We start from the raw sequence: 17563 nt of genomic DNA, 5'->3' as shown, positions 1-17563 counted from the left end.
CACACAGGGCTGAAGCCAAAGCCTGAGCAATGTAGCTTAATGGGAGCCCCTGAAGCATGGGGGCCTGGGCAATTGCCCTGCTTACTACCCCCAATGCCGGCCCTGGCTTTTATATGCAGAAAACTAGTTAGTGTGGCACAGGTTGGCTTTTATAGCATGGCGGGGGGCTCAGAAAGAAAAAGGGCGAGAACCTCTGTCCTACTCTGCTGGCTGTTATGGCCTGTATTCTTAGGTGCCTCTCTCCCCCTTCATTGTATAAGGCAATCACAGGAATGCCACTGAAATCCACAAAACCTGAATTAGGAACTACGTACCTAATTCAGGTTTTGAGGATTTCAGTGGCATTTCTGTGATTTTTCTATGTCCCTAAAAGTTAGGCACTGCAATACTTAAGTCCCTTTGGAGATCCAGGCCAGGTAGTTTTTAGCTTGGTGATGCTAGCTAAGGTTATCATTATAACCTTCAGCTGGGGTTGATCTTGACTAGCTATGCTGAGGTAACGTACTTCACTATTTGCTACTGTAAGCAGACACATAATATAAACAGTAATGAAGCTCTCTACATTAGCTGTACTACTGTGGACTCCCTTGTAAACAATGTGAAGCAAAGAATGACTGTAAAACCAAACAACATGCAAAGATGGGACACACATTCATAAGTGTAAATTCTTATTTCTCCATAAATAGTTTGAGTTCCTTCTGAATTACGTGCTTCACTCAAATTAATTATTTAAAATAATTAAAAAATGCCAAACAGAGGTGGATTGTAGCACTATACCTACACACCATCCAGCTGTCAGGCAAGAGTAGGTAGGGATTAAAAAGACAGTGCAGCTGGACCTGATGTTTAATGGCACATGTCCCTTTGTGCCATCCAGGCCACATGAAAGCTGCCTGGAAACATTTTTCACTGTCTCTTTTGCACATACACACTGTACTCCAAAGATATTGGGACTGAGGCTCATGAGCTGCAAGTGGCGGCTTGTCAGTGTATCTGCTGGAGGTCTTATACAGCACATATTAAAACACTGATTTAATTATTAACCAATCTAAGCTATTAACCAAACAGGAAGCTTTGACTGTTATTAACCAATTAAGTTACCAGTTTGTACAAAGTTCTTAAAGTATTTCTGCTGAGAATGTTATGTATAAACAAACTAAATATTTCCCATCATACTGTTTAACTGGGAGTAGGACCACAGAGTAAATGAAACAATGAATTCAGGCTACTGTGGCTCTTTTGGGTAATGATCCCTAATTCGGCTCCTGAACCACTGAGTATCAGCGCTGTAATCCATTTCACCCCTGATCCTTTAGCACGTGCTAGCCCGGGGAATCTAATATTATTTTAAATATTCCTGCTCCAGAGAGCTTCTGGGGGCCATCCGCTACCTGGGATCACTGGCAAGTGACTACGATCAGTGGGGGGGTGGCGACCGGAGCCATGGTGTGCGCACCCCAAAAACGCTGGTACAGTCTGGGAGGCTTAAGAAACCCATTTTTCTGAGGGAAAGGCGGGGGCGATACTTCGGAACCCCCCCCGCTCAAGTCACCGCAGGTGGATTTCAGAGCCGCCCTTTACCTGGCGAGGGCGTCCCGCACCTGCAAGGCCGCCCCGGCCGCGGGCGCAGGAAGTTGCCGGCCGGCAGGGCTCCGCCTCCAGCCTGGAGCGGGAATCGGGGCGTGGCTCCCGCCCGAAGTAACCTCCCACCTCCTCAGCCCGGGGGCGCTAGGCTTCTGCCGAGGCCCGGCCGGGCCCGCCCCGCGGGGTGACGGGCGGCCCAGGGGCGGGGCGCGGGGCGGGCCCGGCGGAAAGTGCTGAGTCACGGCCTGACGCGGGCCGCCGCCAGCCCCCGTCACGTGCTACGCCGGGACACAGGCTCCTGCCGCCGCTTCCGCGCACTGCGTCCCAGCGCCCTAGCCGCGTCCGCCTCGCCGGGGGCACCTGCCGCGCCGAGAGCCCGGGCCCGGCGGCGGCGGCGGCGGCGGCTTCGGCATGGGGCTGCTGTCGCAAGGCTCCCCGCTGAGCTGGGAGGAGACGCAGCGGCACGCGGAGCACGTGCGCCGGCACGGCGTCCTCCAGTTCCTGCACATCTACCGCGCCGTGGCCGAGCGCCACAAGGACGTGCTCAAATGGGGGGACGAGGTGAGCGGGGCGGGCGGCAGGCAGGTGCCGGGCGGCCGCGGGCTCTGCCTCTCCGCTTCCCTCCCGAGAGCCCTGCGGCGTGGGGGCGCCGGCCGGGGGGCGGCTCGCGCTCGCCCCCTGGGGGCAGGGCGGGTTTGGGCCCGGCGGGCGGGGGACCAGGCGGCTGCCCCTGGTGCCTCCAGCCCCGCGGTCGCCGCACGCCCGGCGCCTTTGGTGCGGCTGCCCGCTTCGGGGGGGGGGCGCTTCGCTCCCCGGGGGGCGGCTCGGAGTTCGAGCCCCGGGGCTGCTGGCCGGGGCGCGGGAGGCGCGGGTGTGGAGCCGTGCGGGGGGGGGATCGGGGCGTGGGGGCGGTAACTCTCCGTCGGTGTTTGAACAGCCTCCCCCCCCCGCAGAGCGCGCTCCGGCCCCCGAGCGATGCTTAAACGCTTTCCTGTGGCATCTCTAGGCTTGTGATACCCGGGGCGCTGCGACCTCACAGCAACTGCAGAGGGTTGCTTTTTTTTTAATTTTGATTTTAAATTGTTTTGCTTTTTGAGCCCAAGCCCTTCCTGCTTTAAAAAAAACCGAGTCTCAAAAACCAAACTACAGAGAAGGGCGATTCATATTAAGCTCCTGACTTAACTGTCAGGAGTGGAAAATTGTAAGAGGGGGCTGGAGTCAGTGTCGGGAGAAAAGGAGGACTTGTGGCACCTTAGAGACTAACAAATTTATTTGAGCATAACCTTTCGTGAGCCACAGCAGATTATCTTCAATGTTAGGTTCCTGGAGACCATCTGTTCAGGATTCTCCTTTTGGGTCTTAACTCCTTAAACCACATTCATGCTCATAGTATCTGAGCATCTTCCAGTCATTCATTAAGCAAGGTGATGTTTATTCTCTCATCCCCTCTCATGTGCCATGGTGTGTTTTGGTAGTTTTTTGTTTAAATACACCTGTTGCTATGTATTTATAAATTCAAAGAAGTGCTCCTAGTACTTGGAGTGGAAGGTGGTGAGGTTTGTGATAGTTTTCAGTTCCTGGAGTTGTTCGTTCCACAGCCTTGGACCACCCTTTGAGAAATTTCTATCCTCTGCACAGACTAATTTAATTCAAGGCTTCCCTCCCCCACAATGGGATCTAGGACATCATCGTTCTGTCAAAAACGATAAGGAAGAGCTAGCAGGTCACAGCTTGAACCCTAATACAAATGTTCGGTCTTGTTATCTAGAGCTATCGAGTAGTACATCTCCTTATGAGGTAACATCAGGAGACCTGGAGATCCCAGTAGGAAACAAGATAGACAAGGGGCTCTTGCATTGCACCTCAAGCTCTGTTCCTAGATCATTATCAAACCAGAGAGATCCAATTTGCAATTAAGAATAGGTTTTCAAACACTTCTCTTCCAAAGCACAGTAACCACAGGTATATCCAACCTGGGAGGGGCTCCATTATGAAAGAATTTAGTCTTTAACGGATTATAAATGCTCTGGAGATTAGGGCAGCCCTGTACACACTGGCAGTTGTCAGAGACCTGATATCCGAAAAGGTGGTCATGGGGCAAGTGCACTCTTGGGCCACTATGTTTTATGTAAACAATCCAGGAAGGCTTTTGATTGTGTCTCCTGTTTGGGAAGCTCTGCAAGTGTGGGAGCGAGGTCTTGAGCCCCTTGAAGGTAGCTGGGCAAAGAGACTGCCCTCTCCGCTGAGGGAATGTAGGGGCTTGTCTACACTGGCACTTTACAGCGCTGCAACTTTCTCGCTCAGGGTGTGAAAAAACACCCCCCTGAGCGCTGCACGTTTCAGCGCTGTAAAGCGCCAGTGTAGACAGTGCACCAGCGCTTTAACGTTGCCAGTGTAGGCAAGCCCTAGGTCTCTTCTTCTCTCCACTCTTGGCTGTAACCCTTCTTAATGTTCTTTCTCTGACCAGACGTAAACTACCAAATCTCTTTCCAGGCCAGAGCACTATTGTGGACAGTCTGTCCATGAGCAATCTCGGGATTAAGGAGCGGCAGAGCAGAACTCCTGTAGCCTTAGTATGAAAGTTAATTTTTTTTAGGTTTTCTGTTACATCTTTTTTTTTTATTCTTCTCTTGTTTTAGTCTTAAATTAGCTTTTCTTTCTGGCAGTTTCCTTTCCCATGCAAAAGAACTGACTGGAGCTATCAGAAGGCAACTTTTATATTTGGCAGGGGCAATGGATGATGTTCAGTAGCAGGAATGGCTTGCCCTCTTCTTGGCTGCTGATGTTCTCAAGGGTCAAAATCTTAAGATCTAGGGGAGTTGTACCAATCTCATGCTAAAGAGTTAAAATGCAGGCTTGAGAAGCCTGTAGGCCTTCAGGGAAGCAGAATTACAGGCAACAAACTTTCCCTCTTTCTAGTTGTACTGACCGGTTTCCCCAGATGTAGCGATACAGATGTGTACTGTATTATGTTGTGCCTTTCAGAGAGCAGGTTAATACCTGCAGCTCCTTTAAACAATTTTTATAGAGCAAGCAGGAGTTCTCAACTCAATCAGAAAAGATCATTCATTATTTCATTGCTGCTGTTTGTTTACTGTTGCTACATAATGCATTGCACTGACACCTTCTGTTTTACTTGTCAGAGTAGTATCAGTGTATGTTAAGATAGGTCTATCTTGACATATTGTAAGCTGTTATTTCAGTGGGTCTTAAGGGCTCAACACGGTATTGGAATCTGTCAAACATTGGTTGGTGAAATTTGTGGTTTGAACTTATGGTTTGTGCACGTGCAGAACAGTAACTTATTTTGCTTCCATATTTTTCTTCCACTTGTAAAAAGGTTCATTTGTATTAGAAACTGACTAGTTGAAAAAGAAACTTGACTTTTAGATTTCTCTGATCAAATAGCCAGAAGGATTGTGGAAAGCATTGTGGCATCTATGTTGAACTCAGAAGAATTAACCCTGTTTTAAACTTGACAGAAAAAAGTGCTGTGGACTTGGACCTTGTATATCAAATTATAGCTTGAAAATTTTTTTATTGACTTGGCTATAAACCCTTAAAGATAGGAATTAATAATGGAGATGACAGCTCACTTAACTGTAGTGATACAGTCACTGTAATAAAACTGATGTTCTAAAATACAGTTCTGGGATACAGTTGGGTAATAGCTTTATTTCTGGTTTTTTGGTTTTTTTTTTTTTTTTAAAAGGAATACTATCAAAGATATGCTTGCCTGCCCAGCTCTGTGTCCGGAACACTGAGGAAGATAAACAGTGAGCTCCATACCTGCAGATCCTCCCTGTTCTTGTCCACAGACAGATAGAAATATTTAAAAGATGCCTTCCCCCTTCATCTCCAGAATTCCTTTTCACAAAGTGGATTCACTGTGTTTGCTTGTGAATGCAGAGAGAACCTGTAGCCTGGGGTTGTAGAGCTGTCCAATGTCTTGTCCATTCTAGAACATTGTAATTATAATCCTCTAACATAGCATACCTGTAGCACACTATGCCTTTGGCTTACAAAGGTGTTGAGGACCAATGGCTCCCCTGACTTCAGTTGGGGCTGCAAGTGCTTTCAGGTGGAAATAGTTTTTTTTCTTTGGCTCATTACACAATTTCCCCATGCTTATTTCCCTCCCCTCTACTGTTACTCTCTCCTTCTTGTCAACTGTTGGAAATGGGCCATCCGGATTATCACTACAAAAGGTTTTTTTCTCCTGCTGATAATAGCTCACCTTAATGGATCACTCTCATTATAGTGGGCATGGCAACACCCATTTTTTCATGTTCTCTGTATGTATATATATCTTCCTACTGTATTTTCCACTGCATGCATCCGATGAAGTGGGTTTTAGCCCACGAAAGCGTATGCTCAAATAAATTTGTTAGTCTCTACGGTACTCCATGTTCTTTTTGTTGATACAGACTAACACAGCTTCTGATCCCTCCCAGTGTAATTCCACAATGTTCCTGCCCACCTTTCAGTAGCAAGTTTGAAAGATCAAAGCATTGGCTCTGTGATCTCTTGAGCTACTAATCTACCATCTTGCTTACAGGCTTGGGAGAGGCTCAGGTGATACTCTGTCATGTCTTTGCCGGGCTGCTTCCCTCTCTTCTGACCTGTTTCTCTCCAAAAAAACCCACTACTCCAACAACTGAAGCCCCACATCCGCAACGACAGACGTACAACAATAACAACAAATACAACTTCCTGTTTAGAAAATCTTATTAAAAGTCTCTTTAAGATTACAAAATAAAGTTCTTATAAAAAGGAGAGGGCATCATTCACCTTTTCTTTTAACTTCTTTCCTTATTTACAGTCAAATTAATGATTCACTGTAGTGCGGGTTGGCAGATACTTGCGATATAAAGACCTATGCTGCAGAGAGGTAAGGTAGACCATATTCTGGCTTCTCCACAGTTACCCTCCTGAGAAGTTATCTATATGCTGGTGCTTTACCTGTTTCCCATTCTGTTCCAGTCCATCTTTCTGTCTGCAACTCAAAGCAGACATAAGAAGTTTAACTTTGCAGCCTATGTTGGATTCTGAAGAATGAAATGGCTGGCCTCTTGGCCACTCGGCTCCGTTCCATTGCTTTGTGCTGTGCATGCGCTTGGGTATACAAAGTGAAACACTACTGCACATATTTTATTTGTTTGTCTCTGCAGTCCACTTTGCTGCAAGACAGAACAAGATGATTGATTATTTTTCAGACCTTGTGCCATGCCAGACCTGGAGTGAATGGTGTGAGCAAAAGTGACTAGAAGAGAGATGTGGAAAGGGACTAAACAGCAGCACCAGAACAGGAAGGAGATGCGTGTGTGTGTGTGTGTAAAAGTTGCAAAGGGGGTAACATTTTTGGTCAAAATGAAAGCTGCAGAAAGAAATGATGATTTTTATGTGCAAAAATGTGAATGACTTGATAATCCGGCTTGCGATTTCTATTCTGTCCTTGCTTGTTTTCTGAAATTAGACCACTATGACCCTTCTATTGGATACAAATAATGTCACTGTGAGTTTTTAGGCATAGAATACAATGAGTGAATTCAATTTTCACAGGGTCATTTTCATTTTAAAGAAAAGACGTATGAATTTGGACAGCTTGAAACTTGCCTGGCAGCTAAGTATATTAGCCACACTGAAGAATCTGCCACCACGCTCCTTAAAATTTAAATGAATAATAAAACAGTTGTCTATTCTTTGTGCATTTTATTTAATTTTAATGTTATCAGTCACCTCTTTTTAAGCTATAAAAAAAGTGCGCGCTCTCTTGGTTTTGTTGTACACCTTGTTTCTTCCTGACCCCTTGTATTTCATCATCTTAACCCTTTCTTTTTCTCTAAATTGTTCTGTCAGCTTCATCTATGTCTATCAGACACATAGATGAAAATGATTTATTGGGGAAGAGTCAACATGGTTTTTGTAAAGGGAAATCATGCCTCACCAATCTACTAGAATTCTTTGAGGGGCTTAACAAGCATGTGGAAAAGGGGCTATGATGGATGCCCCCGGGGTGCCACCTGGAACTGGGATAATACTGAGCTCCCTGACCCACTAGCCTGAGCTCCCTCTCAGATAGCACTGCTGTGACAAGCTGCAACGCCCTCCAGCCTGCACTTTTACCATACAGGTAAGGACATACCCAGCTGCAATCACATGCAGGCTCTCTGACCAGCCCCTGCATAGGAAGGCTACAACTAAGGTGGCTCCCAGCTCCCTAGGCATGCATCCCCTTTGGAGTATAAACCCAAAATTATGCTGTCTTGTCCTGCACAGAGAACTGTACAGTGTAAGCTGATAAAGTTTGCCCCTTCCCTCAATATGGAGAGGAATATGCAACAGCCTTTGCCCATTGAGCTATGATTCCCATTCACTTCACTCTAACTCACTGGTTTAGATAAAGCCAAAACAAGTTTATTAACTATAAAAAAGAGCTTTTAAGTGATAGCAAACAGATGAAAGCAGATTACCTAGCAAATAAATAAAAAAATGCAAACTAAGATTAATATACTAAATAGATTGGATATGAATTAGCAGATTCTCATCCTAAGAGATGATACAAGCAGGCTGCAGATTCTTAAGTGGCAAGCTGCACTTGCTTTATAGCTTGGAATCCCCAGGTGTTTCATTCATAGGCTAGAAATCCCTTTAGCCTGGGCTCAGCACCTCCCCCAGTTCAGTCTCTGTTCCTCAGGTGTTTCCAGGAGTCTTCCTGTGTGGGGAGTGAAGAACCACAGCTGATGTCACTCCCTACTTTATATAGCTCTTGTATAGGGCAAGAACCTTTATTCTAAAGCGTGGTTCCCAGACTAATCTGTGGAAAAATACTGACATCTCAAGATGGAGTCAAGAATCATGTAGCCTGGTCACATGTCCGTGTAGAGTCATAGCAGCCATTATTTATAGGCTGTTCGGAGCATTCGCAGGAAGGCTCGCTAGGTGGGAGATAAGCTTCTCCTAAGGCCTATTGTTTTTTTTCCTAATGGCCCGTTGCCCTGAATAGGCTCTTCCCCACCAACTATATAGACTGATTATCTAGCAGGTGTTACCCAGGTGTAAGTACATTTGAAATACAGATACATAGTGAATATTCATAACTTCAGATTCAAAAATGATACATGCATGCAAATATATTCAACAAATCCTGACCTCTCACATGACCCATCTTGCATAAAATGCATCATATTTATGCCATAATCCTATTTTTTACACGCACACACGCTGCCAGAAGCTGAAGAACCAGTTCCTTCAGTCGCTCCGAGCCTTCGGCAGCACTTTGGCATAGATATATATATAATATCACTGAAGAATGTGGTGCAGTGTCACAGGGTGATCAAGTAGGTATAGTACACTTAGATTTTCAGAAAGCCTTTGACAAGGTCCCTCACCTATGGCTCTTAAGCAGAGTAAGCTGCCATGGGATAAGAGAGAAGGTCCTCTAATGGATTGGTAACTAGTTAAAAGATAGGAAACAAAGGGTAGGAATAAATGGTCAATTTTCAGAATGGAGAGAGGTAAATAGTGATGTTCCCTACAGATCTGTACCGGAAGCAGTACTGTTCAGATCATTTATAAATATGCTGGAAAAAAGGGTGAACAGTGTGGTGCCAAAATTTTGCAGATGATATAAAACTACTCGAGAGTTAAGTCCAAAGCAGACTGCGAAGAGTTACAAAGGATTCTCACAAAACTGGGAGACTGGGCACCAAAATGGTAGAATAAATTCAGTGTTGATACATGCAAAGTAATGCACATTGGAGAACATATACATATAAAATGGAGTCTAGATTAGCTGTTACCACTCAAGAAAGAGAGCTTGGAGCCATTGTGGTTGGTTCTCTGAAAACATCCACCCAATGTGCAGCTGCAGTCAAAAAAGCTAACAATGTCTGGAATCATTAAGAAAGGGATAGATAGAAAATATAATATTGCCTCTATATAAATCCATGCAACACCCACATCTTGAATACTGTGGTGCAGATGTAGTTGCCCCATCTTAAATATGTTTTGGGAAAAGGGCAACAAAAATTATTAGGGGTATGGATCAGCTTCCATACGAGGAGAGAGAATGCTGGGACTTTTTAGCTTGGAAAAGAGATGACTAAAAGGGGATATGATAGGGGTCTATAAAATCATGGCGGGTGGAGAAAGTAAATAGGGAAGTGTTGTTTACTCATAACACAAGAACTAGGGGTAGCCAAATGAAATTAATAGGCAGCCAGTTTAAAACAAAAGGAATTATTTTTTCACACAACGCACAGTCAAACTGTGGAACTCTTTGCCAGAGGATGTTGTGAAGGCCAAGACTATAACCGGTTTCAAAAAAGAACTACATAAGTTCATGGCTATTAGCCAGGATGGGCAGGGATGCAAAACCATGCTGTGAAGTGTCCTCAGCATCTGTTCGCCAGAAGCTTGGAATGGGCAAGATGGAGTGGATCACTTGATGATTACCTGTTCTGCTCATTCCCTCTGAAGCACCTGGTATAGGTCACTGCTGGAATACAGGATACTGGGCTTAGGTGGACCATTGGTTTGACTCAGTATGGCTGTTCTTATGGTCTTATGCTAAACCAGAGAACTAAAATGAGTGGCCCCATTGCCAAGAGCAACACCCGGGCAAGAAGCCAAGCACTCCTTCCCATGTGCTGTGAAAGGGAAGGGCAAGCTGGTTTCTTTACTAAAATGTAGTTCCTGGAATCTACACAGGGATGTTATCTCTGGCTAGTAGTTGTCTGACAAATATGGAAGAGAGACATATTCATTGCATGGATGGTAATAAGACTCTAGTAATTTTAACTTTCTCCCATCTTTTATGGGGCTTTCCAGAGCTAGATCCTGTGCCAGTCCTCAGATGCTGTTTAAAGCTGTTCCCAGCAGCAGCCGTCACAGAGTGAAGCTGATGGGTCTTTGACAGTTGTATTATTGCCCCCATGGTTTTTGAATAGTTGTAAATTAACTGAAGCAGCTGAGGTAAAAAGAATCTGGGTGGTGGTCCCCCAAAAAAGTGAATAGTGTTAGACTCCACAAGAAATGGATGGAGAATATGGCTGAAAAATTATAATACTGTTATATAAATCTGTGCTACACTCATTTGGAATGCGGAGTTCTGTTTCTGTTTGTTTCAAAAAAAAAGAGAAAAGAGTTTTGGAGACTTGACAGTAAAAATGAATAAAGGAAAATCTTCCATAAGAAGAGAAGTTGAAAAGAGTTTAGAGAGGAGACCAAACCCCTCCCCCCAAAAGGACATGATATGCAGAGAAAGTAAATTGAATATTTAACCTTCTCATCTTCCAAGAATAAGTCATTGAAATTGAAGAGCTGCAAACGTATTTTTATTTATTTTATTTTTATTTGTACAATACAGTTATCCTGTGCAACCCATTGTTGCATAATATCTTTGAGGCCAAGAATTTAACAGAATTGAAAAAAGTCTTTAATGCTTTAATGAATGACAAGTATAGCCAGAATTACAAAAGTAAGGTTTTAAAAAGTAAGAGAGCCTCGTGCTTCGGGTCACTAGCCAACCTATGAGGGGGATAGGAAAAAAACCTAACCATGTGAGTAGGTTATTCCATAATGGTCCCCTGCAGATTGTCTTTAACTTTCCTCTGACGTATCGGGTACTAGCCGTTGTCAAAAACCGAATAGTTGAATACATGAACTGCTGTCTGATCTGGTTATAGCATTGCCTATGTTGCTAGTTATCTATATGTAAATCTTGAAAACTTCAGCTAGGTGAAGATACAAATTGACACAGTCACCTAAAATGCATCTTTTTTTACCTATGTTACTAATGCTATTAGGAGTGAGCATTTTAAAAAGGCAATATGTTCATCACTGTTTATGCTCTTTGTTTACTTTATGTGTATTTCTCCAAACATGGAGAATGGTGATGAATGAACGGACTTTCATTCTCAGGTTCTACTTATTGCTACCATACATTGGTTTCATAAGCTGCAGAAGAATGCTATTTTAAATCAATTCCTTGGCATCTTAAGTTTGTAGAAATACTTGTATTGGTCTTTAAGTTTTGTAAAAGCTTGTTTTTACAAAATTTAAATGTTGGGTCATGTCAGTTCTTTTAAGCCCCTGCAAATTATCCTTCCAGACATTAAAATTCGGAAAACAGGCTGTATTTTTTTAAACTCTTCTCCTTCATGAAAAACTGCACAGCTTTGGCCCCCAGCCAAATACAGCATGACTGGCTGCATTTGAATGGTGGCTGTATTTGAATGGTGCTTGAATGGTAGCTGTCTTAATCGCTACTTGCCTGTGTGCCACATGAGAAAAGCAGCACTCATAAATGATTAGATTAGTTGCTACATGACTGCTTGTTCATGCTTTTTCTCAGAGTACAATTTGACTAAATACAAAAAGTAGGACAATAGTATTATTCCGATACAAACAGAAGATTTAGCATGTCCCTAACGTTTGTATGACTGCATCTGCTGTATTGATCATGGTGGCCTTTTCTAAGCCAGGATTTAAAGGTGTTAACACATGTTAGCTGACACTTTGAAAAGCCTAGGGTCTACACTAGATTTTAAAAATGTGTTAGATAATGCATGCTAGTGTTACACCTTAAATCTTAATATAGACAAGGCTACTAACTTGCTTGCCTTGTGGTGTTTCGATGCCCATATGCCTTCAGGCATATCACCTCCTTACTGTCTTTTAGTATCCTTCTCAAAACCCACCTCAGAAGAGAGCTTAAGCTAAATATTTTACATTTTTTTTTTTAAAAAAGCCTCAACCCTCAAGATGTGTAAATAGTACATATTAACCTCTCCAATGTCCCTGTGATCACCTAGCCTTTGCCTCCACCCTCCCTTTCATTTCCTCTGTGGGTCTTGTCTTTGTCTACAGTACACTTACAGCATCACAGCTCTACCAATACAGCTATGCCACTGTAAAAGATCTCATGTAGCTGCTCTATCTCAACGCAAGAGAGCTCTGACTACTACGCTTATGCTGGTGAAACTTATGTTGCTTGGGGGGGAGTGTTTTCACCCTCCTGAGCGCCATAAGTTTTGCTGACATGTGGCAGTGTAGATATGCCTTAGACTGTGAGCTGTTTGGGGGTGGTACTCTGTCTTTGTAGATATAGATATAATTTTTGTAAGACACTATAGCACCATAGAAGGAATACTTCAAATGGAAATATCAGATCTTGCCACTGTAAACGTGAAACTTTGGGGTTGCTGACCTCTGCTGTATTTCTGCATAGTCAGTACTACTGCAGTGTTTCAAGCTGGTACAGTTTACCTCCTGAGCTCTAAACTGGCAGAAAGGCCAGATTTGAAATATTTACTAGACACCTAATATACAAAAGACTTGACCTGTTAGGTTGAGGAAGATATGAAAGACAAGAATTGAGCTGGGGACACTGGTGAAGTCCATGGCAATGCCCTGGTGAGAAGCCCAGCCCTCCACTACCACGTGAGGAGAAGGTGCCACTCTTGAATCCTACTTGAGGGGTGGAAGGGGATTCAGTCCTTCATATCCTCCTCTGGTTAGGAGGCATATGATAAAATTGATCTCTGCTTCTCTCCCCTCCCTTCACCCTGGTATCCACCCAAGTACTGGAAGAGAGAAAGGGCTTCCTATCTCTTTTCCCATCCAGAGTCTCTTAGCTGCGAGGAGAGGGGAGGGGTTCTATTACTCTACCCTTTTCTTGTCCTTTCTATTTTGGGTTCTTCCCTGTGCTTGCTTTTGCTCCTGATTTTATGTTGCTGCTTTAAAAAACTATTATTCCTGAGTTTTTCACTGCTGTCCACCTGGTTGTGAATGATATCAGTTAAATTGATAAGAGTTTTGTTAATTTCTTAGTGCTACTGCTTGTCACAGATAAGAGCTTCAGCAGGGAATTGGTTTATAATGGTTCACTTCTGGAAGGTTATTTTTGCAACCCATAAAGGCTAGAACGTTTTTTCAATGAGAGCTAAAATTTGTCAGAAATTGTTGTAGGTTCTCTCACCAATTGGTCAATGGATTTTTCAAGCCCTGCTCAGAGACTTTAATAGTAGCTTTGATCATCGAATATTTGATGTTAGTCACATTTACAATATAAATCTATGTTCTCTTTTTACAGTATTACACCCCTCTGTGTTATGTGGTACAGTGGTCAAAGAAAGGAGTTCTTTGTTGTTCAGTGTTCCACATTTTTTTCTTTAGCTGTATACAAATGACTATAATCTCTGGGGTTAGATTTCAATAACCCTGCTTCCTGGTTCGTGGTATGTGCTTCATCCTCTAGTCATGTAACACCACGTGCAAAAGATCAAAATATCCTGTCCTAATGTAACTAGAGGGAGAGGGACAAGCAAACGCTTACTGCTTAGTCTGTTTTTGTTATCTAAAACATGAGCTGTCCTCCCACCACTCGCATTGCCGCTTGAATTCTGTCTGCAGTGGCATAAACTCAAAGAACTAAAATACCAACATATTTTCTATCTCATCTTTTATTTCTGAACCTAAAGTGGGGTCTGTATTAAACCTTTGTTGTGCATTTTTTCTTTGGGTTCAGTACTTGGCATATAGAAGTTCATATTAATTTAAATGAATAAAACCAGGGAATTAATATAAGTTTTTTACTGAACTACAAGTTTTTATTCCATTAGGCCAAACCTATGCATCTTTGGGTATGCATAGGAACACTGCTTTAAAAATTTGAGTCCCAGTATTGCTCTGACCCAGTAGACGTGAGCAATTCTATAGTAGGATGTTCAATTTCCATCCCACCATCAATCTCAGCCTGGATCAGTCCACACAAGAGTTCCTGGACACTACAGCGCTAATAAGCAATGGTCACATAAACACCCCCCATACCGGAAACCTACTGACCACTATACTTGCTACATGCCTCCAGCTTTCATCCAGACCACACCACACAATCCATTGTCTACAGCCAAGCTCTAAGATACAACCGCATTTGCTCCAGCCAAGCTCTAAGATACAACCGCATTTGCTCCAACCCTTCAGACAAAGACAAACACAAGATCTCTCTAAAGCATACTTACAACTACAATACTCACCCGCTGAAGTGAAGAAACAGATGGACAGAGCCAGAAGAGTACCCAGAAGTCACCTACTGCAGGACAGGCCCAACAAAGAAAGTAACAGAACACCACTAGCTGTCACCTTCAGCCCCCAGCTAAAACCACTCCAGCGCATCATCAGAGATCTACAACCTGTCCTGAAGGACGACCCATCACTCTCACAGATCTTGGGAGACAGGCCAGTCCTCGCTAACAGACAGCCCCCCAACCTGAAGCAAATACTCACCAGCAACCACACAACAAAACACTAACCCAGGAACCTGTCCTTGCAACAAAGCCTGTTGCCAACTCGGTCCACATATCTATTCAAGGGACACCATCGTAGGACCTAATCACATCAGCCATACTATCAGAGGCTCGTTCACCTGCACATCTACCAATGTGATATATGCTATCATGTGCCAGCAATGCCCCTTTGCCATGTGCATTGGCCAAACCGGACAATCTCTATGCAAAAGAATAAATGGACACAAATCAGACATCAAGAATTATAACATTCAAAAACCAGTCGGAGAACACTTCAACCTCCCTGCACACTCAATTACAGACCTAAAAGTCACAATTATTCAACAACAAAAAGTCAAAAAAAGACTCCAATGAGAAACAGCAGAACTGGAATTAATCTGCAAACTGGACACCATTAAATTAGGCTTGAATAAAGACTGGGAGTGGATGAGTCATTACACTACCTAAAAACTATTTCCTCATGCTAATCTTTCCCTTCCTGTTACTCGCACCTTCTTGTCAACTGTTGGAAATGAGCCATCCTGATTATCACCACAAAAGTTTTTTTTTTCTCCTGCTGATAATAGCACACCTTAGTTGGTTGGTCTCGTTAAGAGTTGGTATGGTAACCCCCCAGTATTTTTTCATTATGTGTCTATCTTCCCACTGTATTTTCCACTGCATGCATCTGATGAAGTGGGCTTTAGCCCACGAAAGCTTGTGCTCAGATAAATTTGGTTAGTGTCTAAGGTGCCATAAGTACTCCTCATTCTTTCTTTCTACAAAAATAGTGCTCCTCTGGACTCTCATAAGCATAGATACAGTCTGTCTTATGCCAGTAAAATCTTCTGTTCTTACGCTATGGAGTTTGAATAACTAAAGGTGGAAAAGCTACTCATGCTCTTCTTCCAGTGTCATTTTGCTCCCTCTTCACTTAATCTCAGAGGATATGTCTACATTGCAGTTAAATGCCTACAGCTGGCCTACGTCAGCTGACTTGGACTTGGCGTATGGGGCTATGAAATTGCAGTGTAGGTGTTCGGGCTCCGGCTGGTGCCTGGGCTCTGGGATGCTGCAAGAGGGGAGGATTCCATATACAAATTTACCATTAGAGGCACATTATACTCCTGGGAGAATTCTGCATCAAAAAAATAATTCTGCGCCAAAAAATTAAAAATTCTGCACACATTTCAAAATTCTGCATATTGTATTTGTCAAAATAATGCAATATAATCATGCCAGTTACAATTATTTTGGTAATTTATTTCAAAATATCTCTCAGCAAGTATGTCTGTAACAATACAGACCAAAAAAAAGATTGTTTTTTTTTTTTTTTTTTTTTTTTTTTTGACAAATAAATTTCCCTAGGAATTTCAGCACGATGGACCACATCTTCACGCTAAACCAACTACTAGAGTGTTCAAGGGAATACAAGTTCCCTTTGTACATTGCCTTCATGGACTATGAGAAGGTGTTCGACAGCATAGAGACTAACACCGTTCTTGAAGCTCTTTCAGAACAGGGCATCGGCGCAAAATATATCACAGGAAGCGAACTCTGGCGCAGCACAGACATATTGCTGTTCGATACTACCCTCCAAATCCGCATCGAGAAAGGTGTGAAACAAGGAGATAGTTTCACCAATATTATTCACAGCCTGTCTTGAATTGGTTTTTCAACGAGCAGACTTGAAAGGCGGGATTAATGTCAATGGCGAGCGGCTAAACCATCTCAAGTTTGCAGTTGATATAATGCTGATAGCCAAAAATATAGCCCAGCCTGAGAGAATGCTTAAAGAACTGAACGCAAAAAGTCGTCAAGTCAGATTAAAAATGAACTGGTCGAAATGAAATACCTGAGATCATATGTTCCGCCAAGAACCCAAATAACTCTTGGAGTTGAGCAGATCCAAGAGGTTGATAAATACTTTTATTTGGGCCAGGAAGTCAACATGCGCCGCGATCAGAAAGGCGAACTGTCGCACAGGAAAAAAGCTGGGTGGTGCGCATTCAGTGACATCAAGGACATCCTTCAAGGAAAGATCAGTAAAACAACTCGTGCGAATCTTTTTAACTCGACCATGCTTCCAGCGATGTTATATGGCAGCAAAACATGGTCGCTGGCAAAGATTGAAGAACATCCACTGTCTGTCATGCAGAGAGCGATGGAACGAACATTTTTGGGCATTTCGCTTCACCATCACATCCCCAACGAAATAATTAGGCAGCAGTCTGGAGTTCGAGACGTTGTTGTTGAAAGCAGGCTCAGCAAAATGTGGAGGGTGAGACATGTGGCCCGACTCAGCATCAACAGATGGACTGCAGCTATATCCGAGTGGTTTCCACGAGAACAGAAACGGCCACACTGTTGTCTTCCAAAGAGGTGGGATGATTTCCTAACAAGGAGATATGGACAAGCATGGTGAAGGATGGCCAGAGCGAGAGAAGATTGGAAGACGTGTTGTGATCGGCTCAGTCTCAACTGATGGACAGACAGTCTCCTCATCTACGCAGATTCTGTACTAAGCATATTAATACAGAACTTTGTGTAATTCATTTAAATTACAATACAGAACTGTTTTTCCTGCATCTGTCAGAAGCAGTGCAAAGGCTTGGGGGATTCAGGGGTAACGGAGGAGCTGAAGGAGAAGGAAGGAGCCTAGGAGTGAACCTGGAGGGTGCTGGGTGTGG

The 17563-nt window shown here is 43.5% G+C and overlaps 1 protein-coding gene across 2 annotated transcripts in view; it reads left to right on the top strand.

Moving 5' to 3' along the window:
• The first annotated feature begins 1869 nt into the window (after positions 1-1869).
• The window catches only part of GCLC (glutamate-cysteine ligase catalytic subunit), a 57030-nt gene continuing 41336 nt past the window's right edge, over positions 1870-17563 (top strand). For both annotated transcript variants that reach the window (XM_073336265.1, XM_073336264.1), the window contains exon 1: positions 1870-2145. In XM_073336265.1, coding sequence (XP_073192366.1) covers positions 1996-2145 — 150 coding nt within the window. In that variant the 5' untranslated portion in view covers positions 1870-1995. The remainder of the gene's footprint in view (positions 2146-17563) is intronic.

The sequence above is a fragment of the Lepidochelys kempii genome, chromosome 3 (genome assembly GCF_965140265.1).
Source record: "Lepidochelys kempii isolate rLepKem1 chromosome 3, rLepKem1.hap2, whole genome shotgun sequence".
NCBI classification, from domain to species: domain Eukaryota; kingdom Metazoa; phylum Chordata; order Testudines; family Cheloniidae; genus Lepidochelys; species Lepidochelys kempii.
The sequence above is the reverse complement of the archived record's forward strand: the minus strand, read 5'-3'. Positions and strand labels throughout refer to the sequence as shown.